This window comes from Osmerus eperlanus, chromosome 10 (genome assembly GCF_963692335.1).
Source record: "Osmerus eperlanus chromosome 10, fOsmEpe2.1, whole genome shotgun sequence".
Classification (NCBI taxonomy): domain Eukaryota; kingdom Metazoa; phylum Chordata; class Actinopteri; order Osmeriformes; family Osmeridae; genus Osmerus; species Osmerus eperlanus.
In genome coordinates, this window is record NC_085027.1 from 5248328 (window position 1) to 5265763 (window position 17436).

At 40.9% G+C, this 17436-nt stretch overlaps 1 protein-coding gene and 1 long non-coding RNA gene across 2 annotated transcripts; one reads left to right on the forward strand and one right to left on the reverse strand.

Annotated features, from left to right (window-relative positions):
* Window positions 1–9910: 9910 nt before the first annotated feature.
* irx5a (iroquois homeobox 5a) lies at window positions 9911–13332 on the reverse strand. The gene is made up of 3 exons (XM_062471452.1): window positions 12741–13332; window positions 11391–11796; window positions 9911–10878 (listed from the first exon to the last, which is right to left on the reverse strand). The coding sequence occupies exons 1-3, from the start codon at window positions 12981–12983 to the stop codon at window positions 10181–10183; spliced, it is 1347 nt and encodes a 448-aa protein (XP_062327436.1). The 5' UTR covers window positions 12984–13332; the 3' UTR covers window positions 9911–10180.
* On the forward strand, window positions 12495–16695 carry LOC134028100 (uncharacterized). The gene is made up of 3 exons (XR_009931497.1): window positions 12495–12998; window positions 13241–13416; window positions 13577–16695. It is a non-coding gene; the product is annotated as an uncharacterized LOC134028100 (long non-coding RNA).
* Window positions 16696–17436: the final 741 nt, after the last annotated feature.

A 17436-nucleotide genomic window follows, 5' to 3' on the forward strand; every position in this document is an offset into this window, starting at 1 on the left:
ACTAGTGACCTGCTAATGAGCCAAGTGCATTTGTGGGCGTCAGACATCAGGTCAAGGACTGGGGAGAGTTACCGTGTCGTCCTCCAGTCTTCATGCATGTGCGCTCTGCACTCACGGTTTTGTGTGATCTCACAGAACCCAGCTTCAGGTGTCTTGGGTGAGACCTTGTTCTGATATGCCCGTTGAATGTCAGGATATCAGGTCGTAGTATATACACACTCACACACACACACATCCCATATTATACTTACAAAGTGGGTTATAGATAGATGTTTGATATACTTGTAGATGCTGTGTAGTACATGCACTATTTGTATGTATGTATTTTTCATAAAAGCATCTGCTAAATTATGTCAAATGGAATGTGGATTATGGAATGTCGACAGAAATGAAAAAAATATTTAAAGTTTGCATCAACAAGAGAGTGGTCTAACAGAGAACAAACTAACATTTATAGTACAATTACTATGATGTCATAGATAAACCATGTAGAGTTGCACTGCAACATTGTATTTGCCAGACTGCCATTTTGACTTTGCGAATCCTGACGACACATGGGCGAATAAGATGTCTCATATCCATAATTGTCTGAGAAGGAAAATGGATTCTTAAACAAAACAAGAGCTTAGAAAGTTTATCTTCAACGCTATTTCTCAGTCTGATGATTCCATCTTTTGTTTAATGACCACTTTCCCTTCTCTCCCTTTTATCTGCATTGAGATGATACATGCTCATGAAAAATTTATTAGCGATCATCTGCATATGCCGATCCCCCTGATTGTGTTTCTGTCTCTGTTTCGGGGAGTCGAATGAAAGCAAATATGTCAGTGCTGGAGAGAAAATCTCAATTTCTCCTTTTGACAAATTCACTTCATCTTCTCTACAACAGTAATGAGGTTATCACAATCAAACCTCCCCGCCTATCTCCCTTCATCCACTCCATCAAGCGTAAAGGAAACTCCAAGATGGGAATGAATATTTAAAGATCTGTTAAGTGGTAACATTTAATGTTAAACATATGTGAACCAGAGCTCAACTGTGTTTGGGTAGGCGTCTTACCCTACTGTAAAGAGCTGATTCCCTCCAACCCCAAAAATGTTGCTTTGAAATATGGATGAACTTAAAAGGGGGCTACTTCACACAAATGTGCTTAAGTTGAAACCTTACATGAATATTAAAGCATGCACGCTTTCTCTGAATTCTTATGTCATCAATCTATCTTATTATCTAATGTTTTATCCCATGCGAGCTGGATCCCATACTGCATCGGCCTTTAATTGCTTTTATCAGTTTTATTGTGTGAACGAGGCAGGCTTTGATGTATTTAAGGGACCGACCTAATGAATCTGTGAATGCAGAATGGGCCTATCAGGGGACCTGGGCTTGGGGGGGTGGGGGGGGTGAGGTGGGGAGCAACAATGCATTCTTTAGTGTGCTAGCGGTGGTGAACAAGTGAGGACTTAATCAAGCACAATTGCCCAAAGAGCAGAGGGAAGAAAGGCAGGGGGTGTAATCAAGTGTAAACATCCATACAATGTTGTCGGGGGAGATGCACGGCCCCAGAGTTATGGGAGCGGGGCTTGCGAGGGTGGGAGCGAGGGTGGTGGGGGTGCAGTTAGCAAATATGCAGCAGTGCTTTTGACCCCGTGGTGACCGCTCCGCTACACCAGTCCATGCCTCCCAGCAACCCCCCCCCCCACCCCCCACCCCCCACACACACACACACACACCCCACTTCCCCATCAGTCGTTAATCATCATTTGGAGTGAGAGGAGGACCTGTGTGTGTGTGTGTGTGTGTGTGTGTGTGTGTGTGTGTGTGTGTGTGTGTGTGTGTGTGTGTGTGTGTGTGTGTGTGTGTGTGTGTGTGTGTGTGTGTAGAATTATGGTATACTTTTACACCACCCACTGTCATTTTACAACATGGCATTTGTTTCCTCAGTAGTTTGTGTACATGTTGATTTTTAATTAATTCACTGTCTCTGTTTTGCTAACTCGGTCAATGCCTTTCTCTCTCTCCCTCTTCTATGGGAGGGAGGGACGGAGGGAGGGAGAGAAGGATGGGGTGCATAGATAGAGAGCAAGAGATGGGGGGAAGGGATTGGATCTGGTTACTGCTGGCTTTTCCCACAAAGTGATCAGAGACTGAAAGTTGAGAACATGTGTCCCTTGCAGCGGGTTTGCTCCCGTTTCCAGTTTAACCTCTTATTAAACTGTCCTTTGTGCACCCTCTCTGCCGCCAGAGTCCTGGTTACATTCACATACCCGTCAGGTCATCCAGGTTAAGGGCTGCAGGGAGGGGCTTGGAACTGGGGAAGGGAGTGGGGGGACTGGGAGGGTGGATACTACCTTGTCCCTGTCTCCCAGTCACTCTGGATCTGCACGACAAATCGGCAGAAAGGGTAGAAGTATATACTACAACAGTTTGATGAGCAGCAGCGACAATCAATTCATTAATCATCATTTTATGCCTCATCAAACTCTTTGCCAGTCCCTCTAAGGGAGTTACACAAATTAGCCACTGAAAAAGCAGTAATTTTAGTTTGGCTAGGTAAGTGCTTTTTGATTGCCTTCTTGAACAATGCTTCCCTTGACAAGCTAATAAATCAGATCTCTCTAAATGTAAAGAGCAGGGAGTGTGAACAACGACACCAAATTTCAGACCTCTTTACAAAAGGGGAGTATGTGGGAGCAGGAGTGTTACTACTGCCCGAGCTCTTTCACTCGTTTGGTTTGGATTCCTGCTCTTTATTCTCAGACAAAAAGGCAGCACTACAAAGCTCTTGATAACTGAAATCAATTCAAAATATATCTCTTCAAGGCCAAATCCGTTGCAGATTGGCAGCATCAAGTTTGACTGAAATTATATTGGCCAAACTGTAAAAAAAATTCCCCTAGGGTTTGGGCTAGTTTAGCCCAAATCAAATGCGATTACATGCAGGGATGCCATAGCCTCCATAGCTTCACCCTGCCTAGCTTTAGCCTGCTGAGCCTAGCTGCCAGGTGATCCTTACTTACTTCAGATCCTCTTCAGGTCCATCCAGATGGCTGTTCCACACAGGGGCCAACAAATCATCCATCAGGTTGGAAACAGCTCTGTTATTGAAAATGAGGTCAATAGCTTCCTTGGAGCCTGGTATGTTGCTAGCCACATTAGCCTGCTGTTAGTGGTAGCGGCAATTTGTTGAGCTGCGGCGCAAGTTTGTGGGGGGAGGATGGGAGGTCCATTTTAAGAGGCCGTGGGATTGTCAGGTGGGTTGAGGTGGGGTGGGGGGGTTGGGGTTGGTCTTTATCTGTTCAAAGCCCTGTTTTGATGAGATTAGTGATTCTGGTTGGCTGTTACCACCCTGCTAATAACAGAGCTGCAGCCAACACTCTCCTATTGGCCCACAGCCATAGCTTGATTTTGGGAGTCAGGAAAAAAAACACACAACCTTGTTTGAATCCCTAATAATCCACTAATATCTAAAGTATTCAGGTGTCAAGTGTGACATGAGCAACCACAAACAGGAGCGAATCTGATTTGCTTTTTGTCAGTGTTGGCATTTTACTGTAATTTAAATCCCTCTTCATTCGATTGTTGAATGACAAAATGGAATCTCCACTACCTGTGTTTTAGAAGTGTCAAGTCTGTCAGTGAAAGGTGCTCTGCATCTTGATTTGATGATTCTGGCTTTGCATCATTGCCGGCCACTCTCTTTAATTGGCTTAGAGACCATGTCACACATGGGGCCCTGCTGGTCCACTCCTCCATTGTGTTAGAGGGAGGAAGAGTGGAGTTCTGACTGAGTCCAGCAGTCTCTCCTCTCCCCACCTCATTAGCGTTCTCTCCACACACGGCTGAACTGAACACAGCTCAAAATAACCTGGCAAAAAAAACACACCAAAAAAACAGGCCCCCGTTTATCTCCATCTTGGGAACTGATCCAATTAAGTAAGTGCCCATTTGCATCCGTCAGGCTACACCAAACTGGGGAGAAAAGTGGTCTGCTTGGGGCAAACAATAAGGGCCAGTGAGAGAAGGTCCATTTGTGTGCAAGGTGGCTGAGCATGCAAGGATGAAGAGCCCCAGGTGAGTGGTTGATAATGGTAATAATCCTGCTCCAGCGTGGGTGTGTGGGTGTGTGTGTGTGGGGGGGGGGGGTGCGCGGTGGAGACAGGCATTGTAGCGGTCATTAGGACAGATATCTGTGTCGTAATGTGGAGCAGATGTTGGGAAGAAAGGGATCATTTAAAAGGGGCAAATGTAAATAAACAGTGAGGCAGCTTGGTCCCCCCTGCTCCCTCACACACACACACACACACACACACATCCCTCTCCTGGCACCTCTGAAGTCACTGAAAGAAAACAGTTCATCAATCTTCATCAGGGCTATTAAGAATGTAGTTTTATCAAACCTTATCTTTGAAGTGCTGCTGCTATGAACATAGTGGATCACAAATTAAAAGATTTCTCAATTCTAAGGCTGGATAAAATATGTTATTCACAAATTAGGCCTTTTTTATTACATTTGTCAAAACTTGATCAGTAGTCATAATATCATATGAGAATTCATGTTTGTTTCCATGTACTTTCTGAACCCTGTTGGAAAGATAAGACTTTCTTTTGCATTATGGTTGTTGCATCACGTATAGCATTTCCCATTAAAAGCAATGGTGTTGAATTGTTCAGAACATAGTCACATGAAGAACCAGATGAGCTTAGGTCTGTCCTCCAGACACTGTGTATACACACTCACCTCTGTGAGTAGTGCTTAGCTTAGAGGCTGTTCCAGGTACCTACCTTCTGCCTAGCCTTCCCTTGCCCTGCTGTGTGTGAGTGTGTGTGTGCCACCTACTCCAGGGCAGGGCAGAAACTCCCTGTGTGGGCAACAGTTAGCCCTTACATGGCCAGTGAGCAGAGGCCCCCTCCAATCACAGGTTCAGAAACTCAGACCACACTGCTGTCAGAGCAGACTGGTCAATGAGCAGTCCTTCAAGGAGTCAAGGTGCTTTCAGAGTCAAGTTCTGTGACCACAGTGTGTGAGTGTGTGTGAGTGAGTGTGTATGTGTGACTTTTTTTATCACAATCTATAAACAAATAAAACATATTAGTATAGTAACACAGATAATTCAAACCATAATGTTCATAATAACAAAATGTGTCATTAAATTATGAATCATAATGATCATAAAACATATTATAGAATATTACTATTATACATACTGGTAATAATAACTTATCACATATGCCAAATACATTTTTTTATTCTGTCTGTTATTTTGTCTTATCTGCATTGCAACCTTTCTGTTCTAACTTAACTCAGGACAGGCGATTTCATGTAGAGGCAGGGATAAATGATCAGTGATGCATTTGGCAGATTTTGTATTAAACCTGTAATGGTGTTAACAAGGCATTCGTGGTTTATATGATCTGAAGTTCACACCCCATAAATATTGTCTTCATTCTGAAACACCAGCCTATTCTTAGTTTGTCGTTCACCTTGTAGATTGAAAATGTTGGTTGGTCTAAATTTCAAACTGTCTTTTAATTAACTGTCCGTGAACCTCATAGTTCATCATTCTTCGTTAATGTATTTTTTTCTTCATAGAAATGTTTTATTTATGTATGGAGGTCTCACTTAAGATTACACATTAGACATCTGAAAATTACACGTGTAATCTATCCCCAGAGAGCTCTTTGAGAAATAGAAAAACAGTCTGTGAGGTTCGGGGTAAAGTAAGGGTAAATAGCAGTAAATCACCCCTGCCACTTCGCCTGGGCCGGTTTACGATGTGTTAGGACTATTTTAAAAGTTCATCTAAAATAAAGGTTTGGAGGTCGCAGATGCACATTGTAGAGTCTCGTTACCCTTTCCTGTTCTTCGTATTGAGTACTTCAAAGACACAGAAGCGTCACACGATCCTGACACCGATTCGGTTTTAGGGGAAAGAATTGGATAATTTGCGAAAATTATACCCGAGCAGCCTCTCTGCCTTTGCTTCTGCGCAAGCCATAGCTCAAGACTCTCACACTGAAACAGCTGGGCTGAATTTTTTGGGGCACATAATTAATAAAGAGCCTCCACTTCGGGATGTCATGATTAAATATGGAGAGGGTGGTATTCCCAGAGCAACACATTGAAATACCACTGCATTTCAGTTTTGTTTCGAATAGTTTGGGTGTTGACATATTTTGACTGGAAAGAAATCTGACCCGAAATTATTTATTTTGTTGTTTTAAAAAGACAAATGCCTCGATATGCTTTCAGTAGGCCCACAGTCACAAAATGGCTATTCTCATGCTCTCCTGCAAAAGCCAGACTCCCCTTTAGCAACTTACGAGGGAAATGAACATATTGTTCACTTCACCGGAGAGGGGGGGAAATCTGTATTTGGCAACACTTGCTCAGTCTGTTGGTGATCTAGACAGGTCACGTATCAAGAGGTGTCTTTTTACAGCGTTTGAGCTGAATTTGACCCTAGTCATTTCAGACATTTCAGACATTTCAGTATTGGATCATTGGGTTTTATCTGGTAGCTGTTTGTGTAAAGCCCTCTTTGGTCCACTGAGTGTATTTTAATGACGATTGGGAATTTGTTTATCATCAGGTTCCCGTTTCAAATTTTCGTCTGTAGTCTGCCTATATTGACATTGAGAATGATCTCGCGGCCTAATGAACATGGCGGTAGGTGGAATGCTGAGCCTACTTTGAGCTGCAACAAGACCCGGCGTGAGACGCATCATCCATTTACCAATGTACTGTTACAAAAACAATAGCTTACGATTTGATTTTGTGGTAAATTGAAACACATAGTAAAAAAGTATAGCATGTGTCTAAACTTTGACTTTTAGTCGAGCTGTCTACTACACTTCACTTCCCATAAAATGAATGGCACACACAATACAGCAACAATATGACGAGAAGCAACCTGGGACACATTTAGGATCTCACATCTCTCAATTTTAGGTGCAGCCTTTTAAAAAGTAGACTTGTTCCAGATTGTGATCCTTACTTTTGTGTGAAAAAGCTGAGTGTAGGGATACTCATAGCGTCCTACTTGTCACCTTGCCATCAATTTCCAGCAACGAACTCCAGTTCGCAGCTGCGCCTCATGGTCTTCCAGTGCAAGTTAAAGAACCACAACCTTATAGGCATTATGTATAGGCCTACATTATGTACTGTATATATAGTAACGCAAAGGTATTTGCCTAGTTTATAGTTGAATAGTATCAGTAGGTTTAAACCTAATCAGACTACACTATCGGATGTAGTCATATGCTCTACAAGGTGAAAGGCTGTGGGTCAACGTTGGCATAGAGTGGCAGGATTGATACACGTTTACGTTCATCTGATGCACCAACCAGACATCAAGGATAGGGTACTTCTGACAGCCTGGTTCAATCCAGTCTCTGTAGTTCTTACGTGGGAACTGTTTTATCCTCACTTAGGATTGTCACATTGAACCAATGCCTGTTTTCCAAACAATGAGCATGAAAGCCATATAGCAAAGAGACAACATTAACAAAGGTCGACTTCGCGTTCCAGGTCAGGCTGTACTGTTGAGGGTTCTCACACCATAGCACAATGTATTTAGTCAGAAACTGTTATTCATGTGTAGGACTAAAAATAAAGGCCTAAAAAATACAAAAATACAAAATAAGAATCCTCCCGTTGATAGCATATGAGTTGGCTATATTAACAGAAACATGAGTAAAATACTAACGTAGACTGCTACTACTAGAAACTATAATAATAAATATTGTAAAATAATAATAAATATTATAAAACAATAATACATATTATAAAATAATAATAAATATTATAAAATAATTATACATAGGTCTAATAATAATGTATGTTTCCTTCATGGGGGGCATCAAAAGGCCCTCGTCCTTTCTCCCTATGGGCCTGATTGGAATAACAAAGCTGTTGAAGGAAAATTATGCGAATAGCACATGCTAAGTAGGCATAGCACGTCTTTAAAACATCACGAAAAATCAGCTCTGCCACAAAATTATACTCTGTAAATGTGGTCGAATGGTTTAGGCTATTTCGAAAGGGTAAAGGCAAACATGACATGCAAGTTTTATTATTTTGTGACCATGTTATACAGTTCCGTTATCTAAGTATGTAATTTGGTCAATTCTTCAAATTTTTCTTGAACGAAAAAGGCTATTTGGAACCGCATTATCAAAACTTTCGTGTTTGTGTTCGCCTCCCATTGTAGACTATATTTGACAAGTAAACAATTCAATATTTACCAAACCGAATATAGATTATTTATATCACTAAAATAGTATCTATTGGCACTTTAAAACATGAATTAATTAAGTTAAAAACTAAATTTCAAATACATCTATTATATTCTCTTAGGGGACATTGCATCGAACACTTATATTCCTTGAGGGATCAGCAAAGAAAAACATAATTATGCTATTTAGCCGGCTGATGTGTTGCAATCACTGTTCCAGCACACTCTGTCAGATTAAAATAGAAGCTCCACTCGCCTGCGTGACTTCGAATAGAGGACATTAGGGCTAAGGGAATTATATAAAGCCCAAGGGAGTTTTCAACTGGAGTGTGGAAAGTAAACTATAGAGATTAATGGTAGCTGTAAACAAGAGCAAGCTGGCCCACTTCAACTCATGATGATGATGCTGATTATTATTATTATTAATAATTATATAATGTAACAGTTGCATACTATACAATAAACTGTCAAGGTTAAAACGAAAACGTATAGCGGCATATAGACAAACTAACTATAAAAATATTTATAAGAATACTCTTAATACTAATAGCCTACTAATAAAAAATAAATTATGCACTATTATTAGGTCACCAAAATCTCATCATATATTAGGCTATTAATACGACGTATAAACATACCACAATCCTAATTAAAATAATAATAATATGACAGTTTCAATAACTGCGTTGTGTTGCTTAAGCCTTTATGTTAAACTATTTCATTTTATTTACATATGCAAAATAGGCTAATAATTCATTTTCTGTCAAGAAACGGTGCTGAACCTTAACAAATCCTAAAATTATCGTTGTTAAAAACATTTATAGATTATATCTTTAGTAGGATTTTTTTTATGACATTTTAGTCAAATATTCATACATACCAGAATTTTCATAATAAAAGTGTAAGAATTGCTATGGATAAAAGTATTTCTCTGCCTCTGCTTTAGTTCTTTTTTATCTAGGCCATTTGATAAGAGAAGGTTTTCCGTGATGGATTAGAAATGAACCACTGAAATTAGGAGCAAGTGTGACACCTACCTGCGGAAGTGGGAAGAGTTTGAGGACAGAGCAACGCTTAGTTTTTTAAGTAACTATGTGGCTTTTACCGCGTGACACGCAAAAATAACTCTCCAATTCATGTGTTTCACATCCAACGCGCCATTAAGGAGTCTCCAACATTAATGATATAACAGGGCAGTATGCTCTGAAGCCATAATGCATGGTTGCGTCCTTTTAAAAGCTTTGCCACGCCTTGGAAATAGTAATGAGGTCTAAATTTGGCATAAAATCGAACTCATTACCGGAGTTCGCCACCTGATTGCTTTGCATAAAACACGATGTGGTTGAAGAGTAATTGGGTTAAATGACTGCGCCTCAATGTTATTATATCAATTTTCCCCTTCCTTTAGAACTATGTAGGGCTACGTGTAAAGAGAAGATAAAGTAGTTGCAAATATGCTTAAAAATAGTAAACATTTTTCACAAAGGGTAAACAGTTTTCCTCCTTGAAGGGCCGATCTACATACTTCTGAATAGAACATCGAAATATGTACACCTGTCGTGGCGCACAATGACTCCATCGAAAACATTTCATATTCTATAGGCCAGAGAGACTACATGACACATGACACAATAACAGTTAACCCCTCAGAATAATAGCTGCACACATTTTTTTTTTCATAATTTACTTCAAAGATAGTGTGTTGTCCATTTTAAATACAAAATTGCTACATTAAATATACATATTAGTCTTTAATACAAATAGACTCAGGCGGCTGCAGCGATTAAGACCATTTTAGTTACATCTTTAGGAATTACCATTCAGAACCTAAGATTTGAGAATAAGCATTTTACTCAGAAAATAATTGTCATCGGAATTCGCTTCATTTTTTTTATGCAACCACAAATAATAAATAAAAGTCCGAGTGTTTGGAAAGGAATCAGGTATTAAATGTTTGACATACCTTTCTTTAGTTCATAAGGGGAGTCTTTACAAAGATCTACCTGCGTTTGGCCTCTGACTTTCTGGCTTTCTCTTACCAAAGCCTCTGCTCTATTTAACACAGTCTGGTTTAATCCGTTAAAATGTGCCGTAGAGCCCGTGCCGGAGCTGTGGTTGCTGTGAAGATGTCCAAAACCGCCATAGTTCGTGTACCCCGGGTAAAAAGGGGATGTATAGTAGATAGGCCTTGATAAGACAGTGCTGTTCGGGAGAGGGCACTGGGGGGAGGAACGTGATGGCGACGCTGCGTTGGTGGCGATTACTGTGCTCTGACCCATCCCCGGGGCCTGTGGCACCTCATTGTTGCCCTTACACCTGTCTGAGGACGTGGCGATCTCTGCTAGAGACCAGAGTTTTGGTTTAGGGGCCGACTGAGGCGAATGAATAACAGACGTTACATTGCTGTGTACTGTGCCCGGCACATGGTTCATTTCTGACGGCTTCTCTTGCGCAACGAGCTCGTTCCCCCGAGGCACTGCCGATGGACTGGAGGTGGTGGGTTTTGCAGACTCGGGCAGTAACTCTGTCCGCCCCTCCTGGTCTTTTAATTCCGAGTCGCTCAGGAGGGGATCCATTTCTTTTCCATGGGTCTCTTCCTTAAATCTATCGCACGCTATGTCCCCGGGGTTCAGCAATTTATGATCTATAGCAAAAGATAAACATTAGTAAAGTTATAGTAAAACATTTTTTCCAAAGGCTTTGGTTTAAGAATGTTGCAAGCGGGCTGAGGGTGATGATCACATGTTAAAAAGAAGAAAAAAAAGGGTAGAAAAAAAAAATCCAGACAATTCACATTACCATAATAATAGTTATGATAATATGCATCGAACAATAGGCCCACTACTTATACAACCTTGAAAACCATGGTATTAATGATAATGTAATGGTAATAATTATCATTAGTCGAATACACAGTGCAAAGCACCCGCTGTATCCTTATTATGCAGTTAAAGATAAATTGACTGCTAAACACTCTGCGTCACCAGCAATTTCTGCCCATAAAAAGTCAAATGAGAGGAGTTCAAGGTGATTATTATTTAAATAAATTGTCCCATTATAAATAATATACCACCATTAACCAGCAATCAATTTTGCGCCCTGACTGGAAATGACTGTTATGAAAAATGTATGATTTTTTTTTCTTTCTATACAGACCTGACTCTGTGTCTGTCGAGTCTCCCTTGTCTGTTGGCTTGTTAGGTTCATCGTCGTCGTTTTTCTCCAGATCAATGTTCTCATCCTCTTCCTCATCCTCACTGCGGTTCCGGGGAGTCCAGGTCATCTTGTTCTCCTTCTTTAGTCTCCTCCTGGCGTTGGCGAACCAGGTGGACACTTGGGTGAGGGTCATTTTGGTGATGATGGCCAGCATGATTTTCTCCCCCTTGGTGGGGTAGGGGTTCTTACGGTGCTCGTTTAGCCAGGCTTTGAGGGTGGCAGTGGCGTCCCGTGTTGCATTCTTTCGGTATGCTGGGTCACCGTAAGGATATGAGCCCAAGGGAGCTGCGTAGGGATGGTATCCTATAGACCCAGCCATTCCCGTGGTATGGTCATATGGCGAACCCTAAACAACAACAAAACATAAAGAAATTGTGTCCAAAGCGTTGGAAGAGTTTAATTCATTGTTCGGAAGGCCAAACTCTGAGTGGAAAACGTCATAATTTAAAAACAAACACACACACACGCACACACACACGCGTACACACACCACACACACTTACACAAACGCTATTTCTTTAATCACGAATTATAGTGGTTTGCAGTAGACTGCCTTTCAAGGTTTTACTTTACGAAAGTTATTCGTCTGCTATTGTGGGCTTTTTTTTCTTACAGATAGAATGTACGAGTCACTATTTCATTAAGTGGGCCTATTGGCGGTGAAAGATTCCTAATTTAACGCATTAGCGTTACGCGTAATAGGCCTTCTTCCTGACTTGCACCAAAACTACGTTTTGATCGATCTATCTTTTATGGCAACAAATTCGTATCTTGCCTACATGCTTTATTAATGTTCTCATTGCGTTATCATACCCTTTCCACTTTAGCTATGCGCTGAACAACGAAAATGTGGTCTTTGTCCATAAAAGTGGGTTGGCAGCAATGGGTTTACATTTTAAGTCTACTAATATGAGCAACCCAGTAAATAACTCCATCTAATGCAGCAATTTCTCGAAAGAAATGTGCATAAATGCTTTCAGCATGACACTGTTAAACTAGCCCTGCATGACATCAAAATACCATTCTCTTCACCCCCCCCCCCTAAAAAAGGTAATTACTCAAATTTGGCATTATATCATTTGTCTTGCATAACACCCTATCAACATTAACAGAGCCATTACAGATGCCATTCTTAGGAATTAGGTCAGCAGCGAAATGCATCCGTTTATGAGTAGCCCGACTCAATATAAAATGTCCTATCAGACATCGTGCAATCGATGTAAATCATTTAGGATCAATTACTGTATGTTATCTGCGAATATTTTGTGCTTAACAATTATGAGCACTTACCACGTAAGAAGTGAATGTGGCAGCCGCCGCCGCGTCTGCACTGTACGGGAGATGGGAGTTGTACCCGGGCGAAGCGCTGGTGAACGCAGTAGATCCGGCATATGGAGCAAAAGCCGAGCCCGAAGAAGATCTTCCAAGTTCCTCGGTCCTGGGTCCCGAGATAACGCTTGTACTGTACGCCGGGCACGAATACAGTGCCAAAGAAGCGGACGGCTGGTACAAGTAGCCCTGAGGATACGCCATGCTGGAGACCCGAAAGTAAGCCACTTACTTGCGCACTTTTCCCTTATTTTCTCATGCACTGTCCAATCTCAGTCATAGAGTCGGGAATCAACAGACAGCTGTCTGTTCCCCTCTCAAAAGATTGCTGTAAAAAGTGAAAATTTAATCGAATAGTCTACATAGATTTAGGCAATGATTTTGGTTGATGTCAGCTTAAAGTAGCGTTGTTTGTGGCTGCGCTCTCTTTTCTATCTCTCCTTCTTTCTCTATCTTACTAGTTTCCTCGCTCTCACACCGTGCAGATGAAGTTTTTTGCCGTCGGATGGGGGCTTTGCTTGGGAAAATGTCCTGCCAAGATGCTAAGTTGGAAATTGAGGATTCTGACGCCTACTACGTTCTTCACGCTCCTCCTCTCGGGGTGTAGTCATCGAAGGAAAAGGCAAGCTTATGCTGGGTAACCCACAGTCCTGCCTAAATCGATTCTCTCTCCCCCCTCCCTCTCTCTCTCCTCCTGTTTCTCTCTCTCCCTCCATGTTTTCTTTTTTCTGCCCCCTTTCCCCTCCCTTTGACTAACAATCCCTCTCCCGCTTTTTCTCTATTTTTTCTCTAACAAGGCTCGTTGCTGTGAGACTCAAGTGCGCCAGCCCCTGGATGGCGATATCATGCGAGCCTGTAGATCAACTCCAACTTTCTTCTTTTTCTAAATACGAAGCCGTCACTTTCAGACTTGATCAATAACAAATGGGCTGTTGTCTACCAGGAGGGGCTTGCCAGATACAAGAGGAAAAGCGCTCCGTGTTGTGTACAAGGGCTTCCTTTTCTGAAGAGTTTATTGTGTCTTTGAGCGCACAACTTGTCAGTTTGAATATATGCCTCAAAACGACTTGACTGACGCGTGATCGTGCGTGCCTTAAATTAAAATTCGCAACGGGAGCTAAAGGGGTGACGGGTTTCAATTGGATTACTATTGTGTTTATCGACATTATTGCACCAGACGCGCGTTTTGGTAAGACAAGGCAAGTTAACGGCTCGGATTCTCAATCATAAAGGCCTTATTCCAATTGTTTTGCTGTCTTTTATTGCATACATTCGTAATGTACATAGATTAATAAGACCGTTTCATTTACTGAGATGTGTAAACCCTCCCAAAAAATTGGAATTGTAAATCTTTGAACGGTAGTCTGCTTTTCTCTGAGATGACTGCTAAGTAGTTTTTGCCATTATGTCCAGGAATAAGCCAGTCAGACACACACTCCCCGAAAGTCCTGAAAGCCCCAAGCAAGGGCAGATTAGTACCATATGAACTCAGCAAATCCGCTACGACCAGTGGATGTAATCTCATTTTATTCCAGTAGATACATTTCTCTGATGAAATTTAAGGTAACCAGCAGGATTTTATTTGATATAGATTTTTTGTTTAATTGTGTTCCTTTGACGCCAAATGCAATCTACCTTTCCACTAACAAAACAATTGAAAACCAATAGAAACATGAACAATCACAAAGTGTATTCTGAAACAACAATATGCATTATCACAATAATATTAATAACAGTCATTTGTAATGGGATGCAGAGTAATTCATGTCTTTCCCTGGTCAAAATCAATTGTTCCAAATACTGATATGTTTGGAGTCTAACTTGTCAACAATATGTGACAATACAGATATCCAAAGGCCATGGTCACACTGGTGATTTTCAGGCATCAAAGTTCAAATCTCCGATAAACCGAAAGGGATCGCTGTAGGCGCTGCTAAAAAGTGTGTGCACAGTGTCACGTGTTGTTAGTCTCTGAAAACATCTTGAGAGGAAATAATGATGACGATGGTACAGTGTGGGCCATTACACAGTTTTTTTTTTTCAATTGCCATTTACACAGATAATTGTTGTAAACAGTTAGGAAATGAAACCATAAACAGAGAGAAATTGTTTAACGTAATGTGAACCTCTCTGTCCCCACTCTGTTTACCATTCATTGTGTTATTGGTCAGTTTTTTTCTTCAAGAGGGACGTAATGAATGGCCAATGCTCAGTCACCTTTTGAAGCTTACCGTTTACCAAGGACATCAGAGCACCGAGAATGACGTCAATATTTCATTGATACTTTATTATCGACTGTAATGACTCACGCACTTGATAACAGATGCATTCTGTGTTGGGGGGAGGAACTACGTGGAGCTGTGAAACGAGTAGCAGCAGCTGCTGACCGCTCATACAGACAAGAAAGGTAGGAAACTGTCAAGTTCCGTATCGTCATTTTTCAAAACTAGATATATTTTACCGCTGTACATTTGGAGTAGCCAATGTTTCGTTTTTATGTGTTTGAAATACTGGTCAATAGTTTTAGAAAATTCCAGATAAGATCCGTAATGAAAATGGTCCGCTTAAAAACTAATGCCGTAGCCAAAGGCTACGGAATGTAATTATCGGGCACTTCTGACAAAAGTTATTTTTTCCATCCATATTGACCAAGACTTAGCCTACTAGGCAATTTAGGAAAGTAGCCGGTCTAGCCTTCTACTTACTAGCAGTAAAACATATTGGGTAATAACGCCCAGCGGTAGCTCAACCATGTGAAGAATGATGCATCACACCAGAAATGCCTGAGGGAGGAGGCGTAATCTAATTTGGATTTAGAGACTATTATTAGAAAGCATTAACTATTGTAGCAGGCTAATTGCTTCTCGCGTTCACACCAAGGATAGTTAAGTTAAACAAAGTTGGTTAACGTCAAGCAGTGTGACATGCTTCTTCCTGCACAAGGTCAGGTGCGCCAGCCCAAAGTAGTGGTCGGTCTGCACAGGAGAAAGCTTCAACTGTTCATTTTAGCCATTCTAAGCTGTGTCCTAAACCGATTAGTTGACACCAATTTTTCTTTGATGTATTAGCTGAGGGCTTTTGCCACTTTGAAGCCAATTGAAATTCAAAACAGTTTCCCTCCCAATGCTTTGGGGAGATGTGCTGCAAATAATGGATGTAATTTATTTTTGACCTTGCATTTTTTTTATTAAATGATTAAACGTGCATTGCTTCTCTCGACTGAAAAACTTGACTTGCTACCGCTACAATATCATCTGCTATTTGGGATAGTATAGCAAGTCATTGATTTAAGTCGAAATAATAGTGATATAATCACAAGAAACATGTATCTGTGTATTTTATTTCGTGTTCACTTTTCATATATTTAAATTGTACAAGTTATTAATTAAATAGACCTACAAGTATCGTTTTGTACCAACAATAAAACAATATTAAAATCAATAGTAATTCAATCATAGAGTTGTCTGTTTGTACATTTGTCATTTTTTATGCCAAAGGAATCGCAAAGTAACTGATATCCAATTGCACATTATCAACACGTGACTATAATTATGTGAATTTTGTGTGGTCAATTCCTAATGTGTACAGTCATCTTTGTTAAGTTAAAGTAATGCTCCGCATAGTCTTTTTCCACCCTAAAGACATACTTACAGATCTACAGATGAAGGCATGGAGTCCTGAGGCAGACTGCAAAAGGAAACCCAATTACACAAGTAACTGCTCATGTCACTACAACCTTCATCTGCAAAAAAGCACTATCTTATAAACAGTGTGTCTTGCTGTTTTTATATGCCACACTATTCTGCCGTATGTTGGTTGTATAGTGGTTATTGATTTGTTATGAATGCATGCACGCCATAGGCGATCATGATAGCAGGCATTTTCCCTTAAAGTAATAAAACTGCAATATTCTGTATGTACAATTGTTTTGCATTATTTTAGCATATCACTATGTCTACCACAATGCCAACCGCAACAGAAGCAATCCAACACATTCGGTTCACTTGATATTTTCCTTTTGCAGTAATTTACTTGAACTCTGTCTATGTGAATGAAGATTTATGTTGTGAGAATCACTCCTCTTCCTGCTCTGATGGCTATACTCCCTACTGGCTGAATGGCAGGTCCTGGGATTGGCTAAGTGTTGAAATGATGACCCTATTATCTGAAGTGATTCTGAAATGAGAGATATCAGACAAAGATTTCACCCCTTTCCCATCTCCACACTTTCTCCTGCCTCCTCCTGACAGATGTGCAGATTATGATTGATTTGCTTGAGACGGATTGTGGGAAGCAGACATTGATTTTTCAATGTCTTATCAAAAAATATATTTACAGACGTACTCGTGGGGCTGCTCTTCCACGGGTTGCCAGTTTCTCCTCCTTGAGTGGGGGGTGGTGAGCAGGATAACACACCCTACTCCATGACAAGACAAATTACCTGTAATTTTATTTTAGAAATGAGTCAATAGCTTCAGTGACCAAACAAATATGGATTGTGCATAATGAAGCCTGAGTAATGTGAAAATAAGCCCTTCGAGGGCCCTCCCCGGAAGAGTCCACAATCAACACCCAACACACAGTAGCATAGGCTGGGCTCTATACTGTCTAGCAGAGTGGCTGCTACTGCTGCCAGTGCGAGGGAAACACATGGGAT

Excerpts from the sequence above, each read along its gene's own strand:
- irx5a (XM_062471452.1), bottom strand. The coding sequence starts at position 12,983 with ATGGCGTATCCTCAGGGCTACTTGTACCAGCCGTCCGCTTCTTTGGCA. Across the intron at positions 11,797-12,740 it reads CCACATTCACTTCTTACGTG|GGTTCGCCATATGACCATAC; the intron begins GTAAGTGCTCAT and ends GTTGTTGTTTAG. Across the intron at positions 10,879-11,390 it reads CTCGACAGACACAGAGTCAG|ATCATAAATTGCTGAACCCC; the intron begins GTCTGTATAGAA and ends CTTTTGCTATAG.